Raw genomic sequence first — 20,061 nt, 5'->3', positions numbered from 1 at the left:
CAAAGCTGTTCTCAATTCCAGTGGCTTTTACTGCTTGCAGCAATGCAGTGGACAGTATATGAAATGAAATTCAGAATTTTGTTAATCCTGGTCCAATTTATTTATATACTGTATATATTTTAAATTGTCTTGAGGCTACCATTTTTTCAGTCTGATGTAATAGGTTTTTGCTCTTAGAAAATAGTTTTGGAATGAAAGTTGCTTTTCGTGTTTCTCGCAATAGCATTTTTTCCTGCAGTCTATATTCCTTCCTCTTGTTTTTATTTTGTTCTCGTTCTGCTTTTTCATGTGCATTATTAAAAGTGCCTTACAGTTTCAGTGAACAAAAAATGTCATTCAAACAAAGAGAAAATAATTCTTCTAACAGTCTTACTGTAAATAAGGGGATTTTAAGAGTAAATAAGAGTTCTCTGTGATCATAATTCATAGTAGAGATGAAGATATTAGCTTGTGCATTGGTCACAAATCTAACATGATCTATATGTTATAAAAGTATAGAAATGCATAATGGTATGGCTCACAAGAGGTTGATAGCAAAGAAATAATGAAATGCAAACACCAACAGGAGGTCATGAATTTCCTAATAATTATTAGGAACATTACAAATGACCTATTTCCTGTCAAAAATAAGTATAAAGGGTGAGACATTTCGAAGGGGAAAAACTCAGAAAAGGGTTGTAGAACCCACACTGATCACAGGACAGTATCTGAAGCATTACCATAGCTGGTACCACTTCAAATACTACAAAAAGGTGTCAGATAATTGGAGAGAGAGGGTGTGACATCACAAACCCCACCCTAATCCTCCTCAGCTCCTGGGCACAGGGCCACATCATTGGGCCAGGGTTTTGAACCAAGATGGCGGCTTTCTCTCAAAGCCAACTCACGACAGCGCAAGCAAATGTACTGGCAAAGCTTTGCTTGCAGTCTGGTTGTTTCTTTAAGAAATTGAGAATTATGTCTGAATCTTCTGGTGCTTCCCCATGCAGGAACATTAATTCTTACAGTGAATTCAGAATGCAGCAGCTAGAATTGTTACTAGGAGCAGAAAGTACAACCATATAACCCCCATACTTAGCTCTCTTCATTGGCTTCCTGTCAGGTACAGGGAGGACTTCAAAATCCTTCTACTTACTTACAAGACTCTTAGAGGTCAGGCACATGTCTATCTAATGGAAATTATTAATGTTTACCATCCACGTTGCCTGCTTAGATCACAGAATGCAGGTCTTCTTCATATTCCACAAATTAATAAAATAACAGTTGGCGGTAAAGCCTTTAGTTACAGGGCCCCTAGCTTATGCAACAGTCTCCCACCCCATATTTGGGATGCCGGGTCAATCTCAGTATTCAAATCCAGACTGAAGACCTATTACTTCAACCTAGCCTGCTCACACCTTACATTATAGCCTGCTGCAACCATGGCTGCTGGTGCTACTGTACATGCCATTGTGTGTCTCTGTGTTGGCCCACCAGGTAGATACATCTGTTCTCACCAAACTATCCTATTCTCCTCCCCACATGTCTGGATGGCGCCTGGGCTGGGCACCATCTGAGTTGGATGCTGCATCACTGCCATGGATCCAAGAGGGACATCATGGATATAGCTATTGTTTAGGAGGACTTTACTGGTCTACAGAGATCTGCCTGGAGTACTAACACACAGGAAACATGATGGATGGATGGATTAATACCCTCCTTATAATTTCCTTTTGTAAAAGTATATAATGTTAGCATGCCTAAAAGGGTTGGGCAACCAGTTGACCTTGGACCCCTAGAGGTTTTTTTTCTCCTTACTAAAGAGATTTTGGTTCCTCTTCTCCGTTGTCTTTTGGTCTTCTGTTCTGTATTGACAAATGTATGGTCACTTGCATTGTTAAGCACCTTGGGGCAACCTTGTTGTGAAAGGCGCTATATAAAAATATATTGAATTGAACAATTTAATGAATGAGGTCTGAGCATTTGCAGTTGGAAACAATACGGCTTTTTCATGTATTTGTGTGGATTTCTAGGAGTGGAATTTTAAAAATAAAGTTCTTTCAATCGACATTCTTATTAGTAGCTTGCTAAAACTGGGGACAAGTTGTTGTTCAGATAACCTATCTCGATTATAAGCAGTTTTGTTTTGCCAGATTTTTCTTTTATGTCTTAATTATTATAAAATGCACTGGCAAGAGACAGGATTATGGTGGACAAAGTGTAGTACTAAACCACATACACATTATACACTGATAATTTGAGAAGACTTAACATTTAAAATGGCATACGTACCTACATCTATCTACCCATTTTCTAACTGCTGCTTCCAATTCAGGGTCGTTAGAGAGCTGGAGTCTATCCCAGCAAGCAATGGGCACAAGCAAAAATATACCCTGGATGGGATGTTGCAAAACATAGATTCCACACACTCCACACACTCACACCTGGGTCATTTGTTTCTGAAGCTAGTTAACCTACCAGTATATTTTTGGAATGTGGAGGAAACCAGAGCACCTGGAGGAAACCCATGTGAACATAGGGAGAACATACAAACTCCACGCCGATTGCCCCCTAAGTCTGTACATTGAACCCAAGGCTCCACCTCTGTGTGAGACAGCAATGCTAATCCACTATGCCACCATGCTGCCCAGTTTACGGAAATGTGATATTTAAATAATTCTGCTTGATTTGTTTGCCTTCAGCTTGTTTATTTACTATACATATGCAGGTTACATGGACATTTATGACTGTCTGATTTTGTTCTGACACAGTGTATGTGAGATTTGATGTAGGGCATGATGTTATTCTGGAAGGCAGCATAAACAGTCACCTGTGTGACAATTTGATTTAGAAAGTGGGATTTACAACCTTAGAAGATTTTCAGAAGGATTTTGTTTCTGAGGGAATAAATCACTGAATTTCATATGCACATGCATATTGTTATCTGTGTGTCTACATATATATTGGGATATACTAGCTATACCAATGTGAGTCATGTATAGTTGTGTTTACTTGAGCCCTGGAAAACAAAATTTGGAACCATATGTATTGAACTTCTTCCCTCTGAATGGGAGGCACAAATAGGTGAAGACTTCTGAAAAGATGCCCATATACAGTAAGACTAATGAAGACTAAGAAGTAAATGGCCAGTCTAGAAGACCAGGTCAGTGTACTTTATCTCTAGAATTGAAAAAGCAATGTCCTCAACTTCCTTCATGCTAGAGCCTCTTCTAACTCTTTGTGAGGTAAGAGGCGGTTTTAAGTACTGAAGAAAAATGGCCAGAACAGGGAACAGGGCTGTGTTTTTTACATTTGAGTGAATATTTATTTTAATAACCACCAGGCTGATTGCATATGTTGGATGGATTAGTTTGTTATAGAAAAAATGGTTCTCCTAGTTTAGCTTTTTTTTTTTGATAGAGCAGACTGTCATGTAGAAACAAGCATCACCCTTTAAATAACTGTCATGTTTCAGGTTGATCCATTTTTGAGAGGATGAATGTATCTTGGGACTGTAGATATTGGGCTACACATCTTGTACTGTATTTTGTTTTTAGTTTGTAATTACAGTTAATGAGCCTCTAATTGTTGTTTCAGTTTTCCTTTTGTGTAATAAACTTTGCATTTAAAAAAGAAACCAGGTGGCTATGTTTGGAATATTATTTCACTGCATAGCACATATTATTAATTTTATTTATTATATTTATCCAAACTGGGGTTAGGATTTCTGCTCTGAAAACACATTGTTTATAAGATTTGGTGTCACGGTGGAAATATAATAATATCATAGAATTAATAATATTATTATTAAATAATACCACAAACAAAATATCATTTAAATATATAGTAACTTACAGTATACAAGTTTAATTCACAATGAAGTCTTACATTCATGCAGTATTTCCTAAATTCCTGTGCTGTTCAATTCTGTTGTAAAAAAATAAACTACAGAATTATATTGGGGGTATTATAAACAGCATAATGTAGTTTTGCAAGGTATATAAGCACCTTCTTATGGGCCTGGTATTCATCAAGCAGGTGAACACCTATAAATCCTGTTTTTACACTGAATAAAAAGACATGACTATTTTCTGTTGTTTTCTAAGTAATATTTAACCAGCATACAAACAAGTTTTTTGAGGACTGTGAATCAAGATGTCCTTTTAAATATTCCTAGGAGGTCAGTATTGTTCCAGCCTTGAGGATCAAAGCTGTTTTGATTGGAGTTTCAGTACACACCACAAAGTGCCCCTCTTGTGAGAACTAATAGTCCTGGTAAAATAATGTATTATTCAACTTTTGATTCTCTGACAATCGTAAATTTTGCATGTTCTAATGCACCATCATGAATAATTAATTTCGTTTCAAAAATATCAAGAAGCAGATTGTCTGTTTCCTGAGTGCTTTGCAAAAGTTAATTGCCTCTAAAGTTCTACGGCATCAGCTAATTGTTCACTTTTGTCAAGCATAATGGAAAACGTGATGTTAAAAATCTATCTTTGTTCAGTCCAGGCTAGCCTTTTCTCCATGTGAATGCATGAGATGAGCTAAAGCAGCAAAAAAATCAATAATCAAAACAGAATAAAAGGGATTCATCGGAAGATTAAATAGAAGTGGCCATATTCATGGAAAGAAATTAATATAAATTTACATAGCAGATGCAAATCCAAAACGAGAAGCCATTAAAGCATAAGCACTATGAAGTTCGTGAGGGTCAGCAACAATTTATTAGCCTACATCTTCGTACCAGGGAAGAAAGGTGTATTAAATTGAAAAAAGTAAGTGAAATATTTGTATACAAAGTTTACACATAAAAACAGTACTGTCATAAAAATGTTTTCTGTTCGATGCTTAAGGTACGCAATAAAAATACATTATTGCGTACACTTTAACGCTTCTCTTAATAATAACTGTGTACAACTTCCAAAATTGTTCATGACAATTTGTTTTCCAATGAAAACAAAAGAACTTGCGTAAAAAAACAACCGCGTTGGAATATTTAATAAGGGAAAAAACTATTTCCACGCTCTGCAACAGCTTCGCTCAGGAGGACGTCTCTCTCATATGACGTTTCCTTGTTGTTGTTTTTTACCTCAGCATTTCCGCTTCCGGGTTAGTTTTAAAAAAAATTCTCTGTAGCGGGTATGGATTGGTAGGTTAGAATTCTGTAGGTTAATTGTAAATAATATTTTATTAGCTAATGGATGAAATGTCTTCCCCGGTCCCAGCTGTAGTCTCTCTGTTACCGACAGAGGTAGCTGCTTCTACCTCTCCGAGTCCCAGCGCCACAAAAGGCCAAGCGCTCACTCCTGCGTCCCAGGCTCGGTGTAAGAAGCGGCCGCTCAGTCCTGCTACTAGTCTCGGCCCGACCTCGGCCAGCAACAGCAAGAAGAAGAAACTGTCTTTCACCTCTCCCGCCGCGCAGTCTCAGCCACAGGTACCCTATTTCGGAAGGCTAATAAAGGAGAACTCCAGTACTCTAGTGTTGTAGTTATATTAATTTTATCCTGTTCTGATGTCTGTCTTGCTTTTCCTGGGCTGGGCTGCTGTAACGCCTAAATTTCCCTTCGGGATCAATAAAGTCTTATCAAAACCTAAAGCTTCTGTTTCTATAGCGGTATGAACTGGTGCGACTAATATCTAAAACCGTACGTGTTCAGTTATTCTGCCAGCAGAGTAGACTGAAGAGGTTGTGATGTAAAATGTAGAGCAATAGTGACCAATTGGGCACACATCCGCTAATACTCTGTCATTAGTGAAACGTTTTTTCCCCGACTTTTACTTTTTAATCTCTACAGCAGGGAAAGCAGTTGGTCTTCGTCACCACCAGCGTCGCTAAACTAAATTGTTCGCGCTGTTACCTGTTAATTCACACAATCTGAAGAAACGGGCGTCATGACTAGTGAATTGATCATAGATTATATGCAGTTGAGAAGTTGCGACTTATGTTTATAAATTGCTTAATTTATTTATCCATATATCTGTTTTCTAACTACTTCATCCTTGATGGATTTGTAAGTTAGTCGATTGTTGTGACATTTGTGATTTGAATTAGAGAATGATACTTTTCTCTATCAATTGGTATAGGTTAACCTACCCTGTAATTGTATTTAAAACGGATTTATTCTTTGTTATGTTTTTGAAAAGGCAAGGTAGCCGATTATAGTTTGGTTCTAGTTGGATGCTCGTTGGATTTTCAGAAAGAGGAACAAGTAAAGGTTTATTCCATGCTGCAGAGAAAAGACAACCTTTCGGCTTTAGAGCCTTCTTCGGGTGTCTCTTTTCTTTTTGGCATGGAATAAACCTTTACATGTTCCGTTGCAGCCGTTGCATGCTGACGCAGCTACCTGCGTGAACTTTTTCAGAGTTCTTTGTTCTTGAAGAATTCGCTGATCAGTTTTGGCCAGGCTTCAGAACCTAAGTAGCTATCCTCGCCAAGTAAGTGAAGTAGCAACGCAGCTCATAATGATGTCTGCTGTAGCTACTGCCGTCTGTGACATCCTTAGCACAGTTGAGCCGCCACAATGCAAGAAGTTCCATACTGCAAGCTCCGGACATCTACAGCAAGCATCGGTAGTCAAGTAGAGATATAAGGTTTTTTTTTTTATGTTGCAGTCCACTTCATTGTCTACTACACACTCAGAGGGATCATACTGGCTACATACAATGCTTGTCAGATGGCTAATTGAGTTTCAGGTATAGTGGCTGAAAATGCCACCAGCACATTGAAGGCATTCAGCATATTCTCAAATTTGAACTCCAAGATGACCATAAAAACTAAGACAAGACTCTTGTTATTGAAGTGCTGAGTCCATGGAAGAAATCGGATTATTTTCCTCCCAATTGTAGCCTCCATTTCACTCTGTCTTCAGCTGGTTGTTCATGATGCCCTGGAGCCAGCTGGCACTTCAGGATGAGGTGTCTAGAATAGTATCTGATTGCCATAACTTCAGTGCCACAAGGTGGGGTAGCCAGCTGACAGTGCTGCTATCTGTTCTGAACCTTTCTGTAGACATTGTATCTGAGCTTCACGCCCCTTGATTCTGGGTTTCAATCAGATTTGAAAATCATTGGGAGGCTCTGGAAAACCTGGAGCCCTCTGAGGGAGTCACTGAGAATGTGCATGGAATCAACACAGTTTTGGCAATAATGTCCACTTGTGTCTAAGGTTTGTCCTGCTGTAGCACACATCAGTAAAACCAAAACAAGATGGTGAAACACCTAATAGAGTTGCTGTGGAATAGCAGCAAGTTTGGATCCTTGCTTCAGATTTGAGTGGTGCAATGATGCGCAGCATGAAGAAAGGACTATGTTCTCTTTTTTAGCCCATCTAGCCATCTGTACCTGTAGAAGGAAGTGTGGCAGTCAAGGTTTTCAGGCCTTAGTGGTGCAACCTAGGTAATCCAAAATGTGAAGCGTTAAGGATAGTTAGGTGATCAGAATCAATCAATGAATGATGACAATCTTTATAGCTGTGTGCAATACATGCTACAGTACAGCATTGTCTGTGGTTTCTTTTCTTTTGGAATTCTTGGATTTGTACATGTTTGAATGAATTGACTATATTAATCTTAAAGAATTAGAATTGCAGTTAAAGGAAAAGTATGGAATTGATCATTTGATCTGAATTGAAGAGATTAGAAGGAATTGAACTGGGCTTTAATTCACTCCAAATCTAAAATTGATTGTAAATGACTGTCACGATCACTTACATATACGATCACGTCTTGACAGCTGTGAATCTGTGACATTTGTGAATTTGCTCATTGCGATTTGGTCTGGCCAATGGATGAAGAGTGGAGTGGACCAAACTGAGCTGAAGGTCTTTAAGGGCAACTTTCAAATTAGCGGTTCAACAGACAAGGATCACAAGATGAATCTAGTTCATGAGTGAGCCTCTCCCTGCCTCCCGCCCGAATAGCCTCTACCCAGCATCTGCATCTCTATGTGGTCTTGTATTATAAAAAGCACTACTGCTTGTGTTGGTGGTGTGGGGAATGACAGTCTGAAGACGGCTTTACAGGCTCTTTGACAGTTTTATTGCCTGTTTCATTACAGTGGGCGTGCTAATCACAGAGGCAGAAAGTGGAAGCGCTGGCTGCATACAGAGGAACGATTCATGTATATTTTAGCTGATTACGATAAGTTTGTGAGCTCTCATGTTTCTTTTAGTTGATCAGTGTTATTTAATTTAAAGCCGAAGCATCAGTATTTTAATTATTAGGAAAGGTTAAGTCTTTTAACCACACGTTCTACACTGTATACTGTAGTGCAAATCTGGCTAGTCATTATGGTTTTCTGCACTGATCCCTTACGAATGTTGAGACCCTACTGTGTACTACAAGGCATTCATTTTATAGTGAAACTGACAGGCTCTTTTTGTCAATATGTCAGTTCTAGAGTATAGACCTGTGTTGTGTAAAGGACCTTGATCAGTATCATTTCAATGACTCTGAAAGTATTGCTTGTTTGCGTTGTAGGTAGTGACAGCAGATTCATCTGGAGAGAATAAATCTATGACCTCTGACTCAAGCACAGTGGCAGTGGAGTCCACAGTCAAGCCAGTGCCATTCAAAGACCAGAGCTTTGTGGTAAGTATCATCTGCCACCTATGGAAGACAGCCACAGCCACTTCACCCTACTGTTGTTTTGTGACTACATTAGGATAACAATTCATTCTTTTCAACACTTAATTTTAAACCTTCATTTACACATTGTAGCGCACGACCTCCAAGTAAAAAAATGCCCAAACAGTCTAAATAATAATTTCAAATGAAAACCTAGAAAAGTTTGTTGTAATCTGCTCAGTTACAGCAGATCAAAAGTTTTATGTTATATTGTAATTTGACAGAGCAGAATGGAGAATCTGATTTCTGCATCTGTTATATCTATTGTATTTCAACTTGCGTAAAACAGAAAGTGTCACTGAAACCTTAGCAGTTGTTGTCTGCTTTATTTATACACTAGTGGAACAAGTATAATTTCCCTGAGAGTAGCTGCCGTGCTGAGACATGTGCTCTGTAGTTAGGGGAACTGATTCTCCCATGGGCTCTGTGCTGAGCTCTACTGACCTGTGAGAAACGAAATATCGGCAGTGGATATTGCAGAATCCTGTAACATGAGAAATTTATCTTGAGCGCTTGCATGCTGTTCTGAATACATTTAATTACTATGCAAGGATTTGAGTAACCTGACTAAATGGATCAATTAGTAGAATTAATGACTAAAAGCCCCTTTGGAGACTGTCATAAAAGCCTCTTTTCCTCTGCTGGGGTATTATTGTCAATATACAGCCTTTTCTGTGTTGCAGTGATCAATACAGTCTGCACATAACTACAATAGGAGGTAAAGGTCTTATGCCTCTAATTCCTAATTTAAGAAGAGGGATCATGATAGTCATGCAGAGCACGGTCATTGTTAACAAAATTCACAAAAACTAGACGGGTTTAAAAAATGACAGCAGAGGTTTACAATATTGCAATAAGAATCTTGACTAAAGGGCTAAAATAACTTTTAGATTTGTGATATGACGTTTTATTGAGAGAAAGTGTTGCAAGTGGTATTTATCGTATTAGTCTGAGGGTAGTTTCCGTTTCTGGGGATGCAGCAGTATCATGTTGCTGTAATAAGCTGATGTACATAGGGCCAAATTCCAGACATCAGAAATGATTATTAATATTGACTTGCCTTCAATGGGGGTTTTCTCAGAACCAGTTTTCAGAATTTACCTGGTTAGTGACAATACAGAATACATAGTCATTTGGTTCATTGATTTGAGTTAGATACCTAGGGTGTCATGTTCCTTGCCCAGGCAGCGGTTGCAGAGTGTAATGAGTGGTAGATAACGTGGGCATTGATGTCCAGGATTGTTTAACGAGAGCTTTGTTGTTATTTCATAAAAATGGCTTGGAGGCTCAGATCTAATTGGAGGTGAGGCGTGACCCTCACTGAAATCACTGCGAACCTGCCAGAACCTGGGAGGTTGCAGGAGTTGCCTTTTTCCCGGGAGCAGATGGAACGTTGCCGGATCAGTTCCAATCCTGCCCCTGATGATAGTGAGCCTGTAATAATAATAATAAAAATTGCTTACACTTATATAGCGCTTCTCGGGACACACCACTCAAAGCGTTTTACAGGTAATGGGGACTCCCCTCCACCACCACCAATGTGCAGCCCCACCTGTATGATGCGACGGCAGCCATAGTGCGCCAGAACGCTCACCACACATCAGCTATCAGTGGGGAGGAGAGCAGAGTAATGAAGTCAGTTCATAGATGGGGATTATTAGGAGGCCATGATTGGTAAGGGCCAATGGGAAATTTGGCCAGGATGCCAGGGTTACACCCCTACTCTTTTCGAGAAACGCCCTGGGATTTTTAATGACCACAGAGAGTCAGGACCTCGGTTTTACGTCTCATCCGAAGGACGGCGCCTGTTTACAGTATAGCGTCCCCGTCACTTTACTGGGGCGTAAGGACCCACACAGACCGCAGGGTGAGCGCCCCCTGCTGGCCCCACTAACACCTCTTCCAGCAGCAACCTTAGTTTTTCCCAGGAGGTCTCCCATCCAGGTACTGACCAGGCTCACACCTGCTGAGCTTCAGTGGGCTGCCAGTTGTGAGTTGCAGGGTGATATGGCTGCTGGCTGTAGTGCACTACCTCTTGAGAAATCCCTTTGATAGTCAGAGAGTGACATAACCCAAGCTCAGACACTCAATTACCTGAATCCTAGAGTTCAGCCTGCACTCGGAACAAGTTCCTTCATTGGCTGAAACACTTGACACTAATGTCCGAACTTCCATGGTTAAAATATCTGGAAAGGGGCTTCTCAGCTGGAGAGCATCGTTGGGTTTGCGGTGAGAAATGCATATACATGATCATGCAATGATCTGTGCCTGCACACTGTAGAGCTAGAAGAGTCTGCCAACCTGCACAGATCATGTATATTTATAACCCGTCTAAGCCATTGCAACATGCAGTATCTCGTTGTTTTTGTTAATAAACCTAATAAAATCCATGTTTGAGCAGTATATCATTAAAGTTGTTCTTTAATTACACACCCTTCAAATGTATGCAGTACAAAACCAATAGGAAGTTCCAGGCTTTGTACATACTGTACAGCTGGAACCCCTTCATCCTTTCAAAGTTTACAATGTCTGAATTTTATTAATACCAATGCTTTTTCAGTGATAAAGATAATTAAAATTAGTTAGGTCTTTCTACTTGTTATAATTGGACAGTCTGGATTAAAATTATCTTTCTGCCCTTTTTTCTATCTACTGTACAACGATTTAATTGCTGCAAGGCAGCACATTTCAGTCTTTTTTCAAGTACAGAGTAATCAAGGTGAAGGAGACACCACCACATTCATTTCTGATCAAGTTAGAAATTAGAAGTTTATTTAATTGTCATACCTGTCATTGTCCGTTTTGTTCTTGGTATTCTGTTGTGGGTTACACTTTTTCTCTCTTTGACTGTTCACGTTATTGGACTAAATCTACCAGCTTTGACCTTCAGCTGCTCTGAATAAATGGCAAACTAAAGTTGAGTCATTAAAAGTTATAAGGCTCAACCTTTTTCACCTGAAGAGGATTTTTTACTGTGTTATACTGTTTGTGTGTTTTTCTATACCTGATTTGATCATATAAAGTGAACATTCATGTGTACTGTTTCAACTTCTTAGTTGAGAAGTCTCAACCTAAGCTCACTTTACAAATACAATAGATAGAAATATCTATTTTCTGTAATTGGTACTTGTCATCTATAATGCCCTCATGTGATTTATATTCAGTACTCTGCCTCCCCGAATGAGGCACATCGAACCTTTATTAAAGCTGATTAATTGCGTTGGATTATTCAAATGGGCTTGGTCACTTATGGCAGTTAAACTGACTGACTCTTGTGGACTGTGCAGTTACTCTTCATTATGCCTCTTAACGATTTCCCTAAAAAGATCAGATTTATTCTCGGTGACACAAGGACTTCTTGGAGAGCTATCTATTTATATGTCAACCTACTGAGGGGAGTGCAGTGACACTTTAATAAACCTCTTAGGGTATTGATTCAGATTACTGTGTGAAATGATGCGTTAAGTCACGTGGCAGTGATAATAGCAGTGCCTGGTGAGAGCATATTAATGGAAGTGGGCACAGCAGCACGCTCTGCTGCCGGTCTCTGAGCAGGCAGGCATGCATCAAAGGCAGGGGCATGCGTTACATACTGTAACTTCACGGGTCAGTTGGCATTTTCTGCTTGGTCTCTTAGCCATGTGCACTGCAAAGAAGGAACTTTTAAAGATGAGCTCTTCCGAAAACTAAGATTTTGACATACGGCCACTGGTTAGTTTAAGCTCTGCCCCCCTCTGCAGACAGTACAGTGAGAGCTGAATGTGCTATGAGGAAGAGAACGTGCTGTCAAGCAGCCATTTGGGATACATGACCAGACTATGGAAGATACCTGCTCCTCTCTTGTACGGTGCATCTGCAAGTTATTTTATTAAAAGTAATTGCAAATTTTCTGGTATTTGCTTTTCAGGTGTTGATTATTTTTAATTAGGCCTTGTCACATTCCCCCGAGAGGAGATTTTTTTTTCATTGTCATCTCCTGTCGCTTCTCTCCCCCCACCAGTTTATTCCTCCATATCTTGTAATTGTAACTCCTCGGATATGACAGAACGCTAATAGACTTGCTGTGTTTTCAGAGGGAAGCTAATTAAACTTTCCTCCAATTGGTTCTTCTTTTTAATTGCATTACATGGCACAAACTGAAACAATATCTGTGCTTTACTGTGACATGACACTTCATGGGTGAAAAAACAAATAGTGTTGCACACCTCTGAAGATGTGGAGTCACTGGAGTGGTGAAACTGTTTTTAGAAAATTGCCCCGATTAAATACTAGTTGTAAAACAAATGGAAATCTGGTTGATACATGGAAAATATCGGGGGACATTGCACACCGCAAAATACCAATTTTGTCCATGAACATCTAATTATACGAGTCATGGGAGATGTAATGTCCTCCCTGAAATTACTTTTTCAGATGTATTTTGGTGCCTTAAATATATATTGGCTCTGCAAATATAGAAAGTGCCAGTTCAGCCAGATGAACTTTTCAATGTATTTGGTTCTATCCAAAGTGAGCTACGTTGCAGTAGTAGGGTCTTGACATCTGCCAATTTAACATTCATGAATAACGTACAACAGCAATGCCCCACCCAGAATATTTCCATTGCTAGTCGATAGCCCCGACCACAGCACCACACTGACACGATAATATGTGGAAGGCAACAAAACAAAAAGCATGCTAAAGGTTATGACTGGACTGAGAAGGTGGAAACTATTATGAGAACAATTTATTTCTTCCTTGTGAAACTCTTATAGAACATCTCCAATTTCACATGATGGGTGTCGTCTGTCTTGAAATCACTGTGCGGCTGTTTTCCGTTATTGTATCAGTGCTCATAAGATTAATTTGTGAAGCGCAGGGTAGATTTTGCCACTTTGGCTGCAGCGCTAACATTTTTTGTCGTCTTTGGTTACAATAGCATTCCCACGCTACTATTAATCCCAGGGTGATTGGACACGGTCAACTAATTTGCTGTTCTGGTTGATGTGATTGAGGAGCTCAGGCATATGAAGTTCTGCTTATTACTGCTGCCTGCAGGGTCCCTTGGAAAAAAAAGGTTTAGCTTTTCCTCATACGTGTCAGGTTTCTTTGCAGCAAGCCCAAAAAAAAACATTTTGGGAGAAAGGACATCACGTTCCTGTTTTGGACTTAATTGCCACTAAATATTTCAGGGCCTCAGTTAATACTGAAAAGGGGGAAAACATTCGTGGTTTTGAAGAATTCCATGGGCCTGGTGTACATGCTAGGTTCAATCAAGCTGCAACAAAAGGGGCTTCAGAATCAATCAACTTTAATGAACTGGGAAGATTGATTGAAAAATTTTCAGTTACTTAGTCTCCCCATTGTCATACGTTTATGTGGCAAGAGGACTTGTTATTCACAACATAAAACGTAATGACTTGTTACCACATAGTTTGTACCATATTGGTTTAGAAAAATCATTCCTAGTGTGAATGGGTAATGCAATCCCTTTATATTTCCCTTATATATACCATTTTCCAACCAGTTTATCCAGTATATGGTCAATTGTAGCCTGTCCTGGTAAGCAATGGGTACAAGGCAGGATACACCCTGGATGGGACGCCAGTCCATTGCAGAGCACAATGTCACAAACACACACACACTCACACCAGGCCAGTTTTCCTACAGACCGGTTAAACTGCCAGTATTTCTTTGAATCACATATAGCTCCGGGGCCTGTGCTCTGTACTGTGAGTGATGTCAAGGCTGGGTTCAGCAATCCCAGCTCTATGCTTCAGATTACATTACATTGACAGCCTCACTCTCTCACTCTCTGCAGCACTCGGGTATCGGTGGCGCAGCGGCCGGAAAGAAGAACAGGACATGGAAGAACCTGAAGCAGATCCTGGCTGCCGAGAGGGCGTTGCCGTGGCAACTGAATGATCCAAACTGTGAGCGTTTTTTTCCTTGTTTTTGGAGCCTTCCTTTGACAAAGGTGACTGCAAACATCCGTAGGTGTTCAGATGAGACACTGATATTCACTCCTGGTTCTTGATTTCATTTCGCCCTGGACTCTAAAGACTTCATTGGACTCAGTTGTCCACTTACTTAGTCTTTATTATCACTGTTTCCAAAGTCTTCACTAATTAAGAATTGTTCAATAAGAACTGGTGGGCTGTAGCCCTCTCGGACCAAGAATGAATATCAATTTAAGTGAATAATGTGACAGTCTACTCCCTTTCATTTTTTGTCACATGCACAGAGTACAAAATGATCAAAATACAAAAAATCAAATTTTTAAAAAGCTCAGTTATAGGGCTTTTAGATTGTGTGCCAGTGAATCCAGCTGCATCACACTGCCAGTAGTCTGTCACTTGGCTTGCTTTGGGTCTGCTCAGTAACTTGCAAGAAACTTGATCAGGAAATTTCTGAAAACGTTTTTGCTTATACAGTGCAGTCTGTAAGTATTTGGACAGTGACACAGTTTTTGTTGTTTTGGCTCTGTACTCCAGCACATTGGATTTGAAATGAAACAATGACTGTGAGGTTAAAGTGCAGAATGTCAGCTTTAATTCGAGGGTATACACGTCTGTATTGGGTGAACCATATAGGACTCACAGCCCTTTTTATGCATAGTCCTCCCATTTTAGGGGACCAGAAGTAATTGGCTGCTCAGTTGTTTCTTGGCCAGCTGTGTATCGTTGCATCGTTAATCATGCACAAGAGAGCTTAATTCGAGGGTTTTTATGTCTATATTGGGTGAACCATATAAGAATTACAGCCCTTTTTATACATAGTCCCCCCATTTCAAGGGACCAAAAGTAATTGGATACATTAATATAATCTTAAATTAAATTATCATGTTTAGTACTTGGTTGCAAATCCTTTGCAATTGATGACTGCCTGAAGTCTGCGACCCATAGACATCACCAGACATTGTGCATTCTTCTCTTTATGGTAGTCTTTGAGACATCTATGCCTACATCGTGGAGAGTGTTCCTGATCTCTTCAACTATCGAAAAGGCGTTTTTCTTCGCGATTGAAAGTATTCTCCGGCCATCCACTACTGTGGTCTTCCATGGTCTACCAGGTCGTTTGCTATTGCTATGCTCACCAGTGTGTTCTTGATTCTTTTGTACCAAACAGTTGATTTTGACATACCTAATGTTTTTGCTATGTCTCTGATTGATTTATTCTGATTTTTCAGCATCATGATGGCCTGCTTTACTGGCATTGCCACTTCTTTGGTCCTCATGTTGTGAGACAACAGCAACAGATTCCAGATGCATATGCCACACAAAGAATCAACTCTAGACCTTTTGTTAGCTCTCTTGTGCATGATTAACGATGCAACGATACACAGCTGGCCAAGAAACAACTGAGCAGCCAATTACTTCTGGTCCCCTAAAATGGGAGGACTATGCATAAAAAGGGCTGTGAGTCCTATATGGTTCACCCAATACAGACGTGTATACCCTCGAATTAAAGCTGAAATTCTGCACTTTAACCTCACAGTCATTGTTTCATTTCAAATCCAATGTGCTGGAGTACAGAGCCAAAACAACAAAAATTGTGTCACTGTCCAAATACTCACGGACTGCGCTGTATATGCCAGCCTGTGCAAACGTTGATTGTATTCTGATTGTATTGCCAGTGCGGATGTTTCGTTTGCAGCTTGCAAATGTCTCCAGCACTGAGCTGTGGTAAAATAAAAAAATGTTTTTTTTATTCATAAAGAAACCTGAAACATGTTTCTCTTTTACCTGAATTATTTCCAGAGGCAGTGCCCATGTTTTTCCTAAATCTAAATAAGATTTTTCACACTAGAGGTTATATCTGGAAAGATGGTTGGGTTCTGCCTAATGCCAGAGCTCATCCTAGAGATTTGTTTTTCAGCACTTTGGAAACAACATTCTTGTTGAGGAAATTGGTTTTTAAAATTTGCAAAGTTGAGTTCATCCTTTAAAAACTTGTTCTGCTTTCTTTCCAGACTGTAATATAGATGCCCCTCCTTCCTTCAAGCCAGCTCGGAAGTACTCTGATATTTCTGGACTCCCGGTGAGTCTCCATGCAGCCTTTGCAAGGAAAATAGAAGAAAGCCTTTTGAGTGCAGAGCAGGGTTCTACCATGGCACTTCCTAGGAGTAGAATCATTTCAGTCAGACCCTACGAATCTGAGTTTGAGTTCTGCCTTTAATAGTAATAGTGCTAGTCATAAACCTCCTATGTGCTCAAGGCCTCATTGTGGTAAGAAGTGGCAGAGAATTCTTAGCGGCGATCCATCTGGCTTCTTCTAATTTAACTTAAAATCTGCAGAAGATGCACCTAAGCTCTCCATGAAGCCATATGCCAGCTCCTGCTAATTTGCAGCGATGTCAAATGATCAAGAAAATAATTATAATTTAAGCTAATGCCATTTGAAAAAGGTATATTATATATTTTGTTGCAGGAATATTAATTGTGCACAAAACATTTTTATGGTAACCTGTAAGGAACTCAAGGAAGGAACACTTTTCAGTAGTACACAGTAAAAAAGACAAATTTCACTTCACTGTCCCAATACTTATACTTTTCACTGTAGGTGATATAGCAGGCTCAGTGTAAGTCTATGATCCTGGAATTCACTCTGGACCTACAGTGCAGTCCGAAAGTATTTGAAACAGGGGGACTATGTATAAAAAGAGCTGTGATTCCTACATGGTTCACCAAATATAGACATAAATACCCTTGAATTAAAGTTGACGTTCTGCACTTTAACCTCATAGTCATTGAATTATTTAAAATCCAATGTACTGGAGTACAAAGCCAAAACAGCCAAAATTGTATCACTGTCCAAAACCTTATGGACTATACTGTATATACAGGTGACAGTCTTTCGACCCAAAGAGCTATAGGAAAGTATTTTTTCTAAGCAAACTCCAGTGAGGGGGCAGCTCTGAGTGCAAATTGAGTCCTGTGACAGCCCTGGGAGCTGTAGCTGCAGTAGGAGGTTTTTACCAATTATAGACTCCAAATGTATGGAAACAAAATGACCAATTCACAACCTGTTCAATGTTAGTGCTGTGCTCTGTAAGATGTGCTTCTGTTTTCTTCTGTTACCTTTCTCCTCGATACTGAAACAGTGCCGCAGGGAATTAACATAATATTTGCCAAGACGATTAAAATGGTGAAGTATGATGAATGCATGTTCAAATTATTTAATATTAATTTTCTTGTAGATTAATTGTAGAGCTTGCCTCTAAACTCATTGACAGCCTTGCTAATAACTCCTTTGCTGTTTTGGCTTTGTAGGCAAATTACACTGACCCACAGACCAAGCTGAGGTTCAGCTCCACAGAGGAGTTCTCCTACCTTCGCATGTTGCCTACAGATGTAGTGACAGGGTACCTGGCCCTGCGCAAAGCCACCTGCATCGTGCCCTGAGTGGACAGGAGGGGGCCAGCATGTGGCAAGGAAGACCTCAGCACTGCTGTATGAGAGCTATGCAGCACACAATAAAGGATTACTGTTGGCATATGCCTGAAAGTGGAAAGAAGCTCAGTGCACCCACTGATTGTTGATTAAACAATAATTTTGATTCGGTTTGAGCTGAAACAAGGAAGGCCTGCATGTGTAAAGTATGCATGGATTTTGCTTCTCTGATCATGCTTGCATTCAAGCCCAGCACTTGAGTGAAATGAAGAGGCTTGTCCACTCAAAGCAGGCATAGGAGTACAGATATCTTCTGCAGCTTTAGTAGGGTGCTGACTGCATACCAGCACAGCACTCAACACACAGGGACTGTGTGCACGCTGCAAGGCCTGATTTACTTTGGGCTTTTAGAGTTGGCTTATAGGCTCTCTATATCACTCATCCGACAAAGTATTGCCCAGTTATATAGAAGCGGAGATTGTAGGCATTTGCGATGCAACACGTAATATTTTCCTCATTCAATCTGAAACACCCTGTTGAGACCGGTGCAGTTCTTACACCCCAAAATGTTTTGTTTTGCCCGTGTTGCTATACCGCTGCTTCCCTTGCTTTCTTCTTTCTTGAGGGCTTTTGAAGCTGGCCTGTTTGAAGTAGAAATATCAAGCCAGTGAGAATGTTGTGCAGCATGCTATGCTTGTCATCTACCAAATCGGTATGAATTTATCGTTATTACCTGTACACAACATATTCTCAAATACACACGGCACTTGCTTAAAAAAAAAGTGTGACGGAATAGCCTGAAGTTAAGAATTCATTTTTGATTGTTTTTTATTCTGTGAATTTGAAGTCTTAACCGCAACTGTGGTGTGAAAGATGTTAATATGCAGTGATGCTTGAATGGAAGGTGCTTCTTATAAAGTGTTTCCTTGGTTTTAGGCAAAAAACTTGCAGAGCAAAACAGCTTATCTGGGGATGGCAGCTGGACTGGGAAACGTGTAGAGCTTTGTGTGACCTTGGTGCTCACAGACTGGCTGACATTTCGGGGTGTACCTGCTGGATACCTGAAGCGAGAGATGCAAATTAGCATGCCTTATGAAAAGGACAGATCTCTCTGTAACCTTATAATTTGTTTTGTATAGAGCAATGCCTCCAAACGTTTTAACTTGTAATTGGAAACTGTTAGTACTCTCTACGTCTGTAAATTAATTATACATCGATTTCAATCCTGAATCATAAAGTTTACAAAGGCAGGAAGAAACTGTGTGGGTGGAAAGTTTTCTGCCTTTGGAGAAAAAGTGTCTAAACCTGTTTTTTCAGATGCACTTTTCGTGTACTGTGTGGGTGAAAATATTTATTTTCTCGGTCACTTCAGACTGTGGTGTTGTCTAATTTAAACTAATGCTAATTTCTCTTTAATAAGTAAAGACCTGGAAGCCAAAGCACAATAAAAATGTTTGGAGCAGCAATCTGACATTGTCTGCATTAGACTTTAATTGTGCAGTTTCTCCTGTTTAGCCAGGAAAAGGTAAACATTCTTTTACTAATGATTAAATCATTCCTCTAACTGAATGCCTTTTTTAAGGTGTTTTTTTTCCATGATGTACTGTTTCAAGCAGGATTGCATAACATTAGAGGGGTGTTAATTTGATTGCCTCTTTTTTTGGAATGATCTCATTTATGCTAATTAAAGTCCTTCTTGTCACTTTCTTCCCGTAGACATTCTTTAATGTGAGTTATTTCTGCAAGGAAGATGTCTCGTTTTGCTTTGTTGTTTTAGGTTAATTGTAGTTTAAAGGTGCACTAATGTGACAGGGCAGGCTAACAGTCAGGCATGAAAGCTGGTGTTAAAATTGTTTTTAGCTCAAATGAATGAGCCTTGTAAAAATCTCTGCTTTAAGAAGTTTAGATTTGCATCCCTGGGTGAAACTGGAATACTGGCAGCACCATGGCACTCATTAATCTTGCACTTGGCAGGCTTAAGATAAGGAGGCTGGGTCCGTTTCTCCTGAGTGGAGTCACTGAGGGAAGAGCAGTGTGTGGGTGGTCTGGGTCTCAATTTAATAATCCAGCCAAGGCCGTTTCAG

The 20,061-nt window shown here is 39.8% G+C and overlaps 1 protein-coding gene across 1 annotated transcript; it reads left to right on the top strand.

The window, feature by feature from the left end:
* Positions 1 to 5,085: 5,085 nt before the first annotated feature.
* On the top strand, positions 5,086 to 19,690 carry ino80c (INO80 complex subunit C). Its single transcript, XM_088601434.1, has 5 exons — positions 5,086 to 5,416; positions 8,460 to 8,570; positions 14,407 to 14,518; positions 16,558 to 16,625; positions 17,858 to 19,690. The coding sequence occupies exons 1-5, from the start codon at positions 5,180 to 5,182 to the stop codon at positions 17,987 to 17,989; spliced, it is 660 nt and encodes a 219-aa protein (XP_088457560.1). The 5' UTR covers positions 5,086 to 5,179; the 3' UTR covers positions 17,990 to 19,690.
* Positions 19,691 to 20,061: the final 371 nt, after the last annotated feature.

Source organism: Lepisosteus platostomus, chromosome 12 (genome assembly GCF_059453375.1).
Source record: "Lepisosteus platostomus isolate fLepPlt1 chromosome 12, fLepPlt1.hap1, whole genome shotgun sequence".
Taxonomy (NCBI): domain Eukaryota; kingdom Metazoa; phylum Chordata; class Actinopteri; order Semionotiformes; family Lepisosteidae; genus Lepisosteus; species Lepisosteus platostomus.
The sequence above is the reverse complement of the archived record's forward strand: the minus strand, read 5'-3'. Positions and strand labels throughout refer to the sequence as shown.

Excerpts from the sequence above, each read along its gene's own strand:
- ino80c (XM_088601434.1), top strand. The coding sequence starts at position 5,180 with ATGGATGAAATGTCTTCCCCGGTCCCAGCTGTAGTCTCTCTGTTACCG. Across the intron at positions 14,519-16,557 it reads GCAACTGAATGATCCAAACT|ACTGTAATATAGATGCCCCT; the intron begins GTGAGCGTTTTT and ends CTTTCTTTCCAG. Across the intron at positions 16,626-17,857 it reads CTGATATTTCTGGACTCCCG|GCAAATTACACTGACCCACA; the intron begins GTGAGTCTCCAT and ends TTGGCTTTGTAG.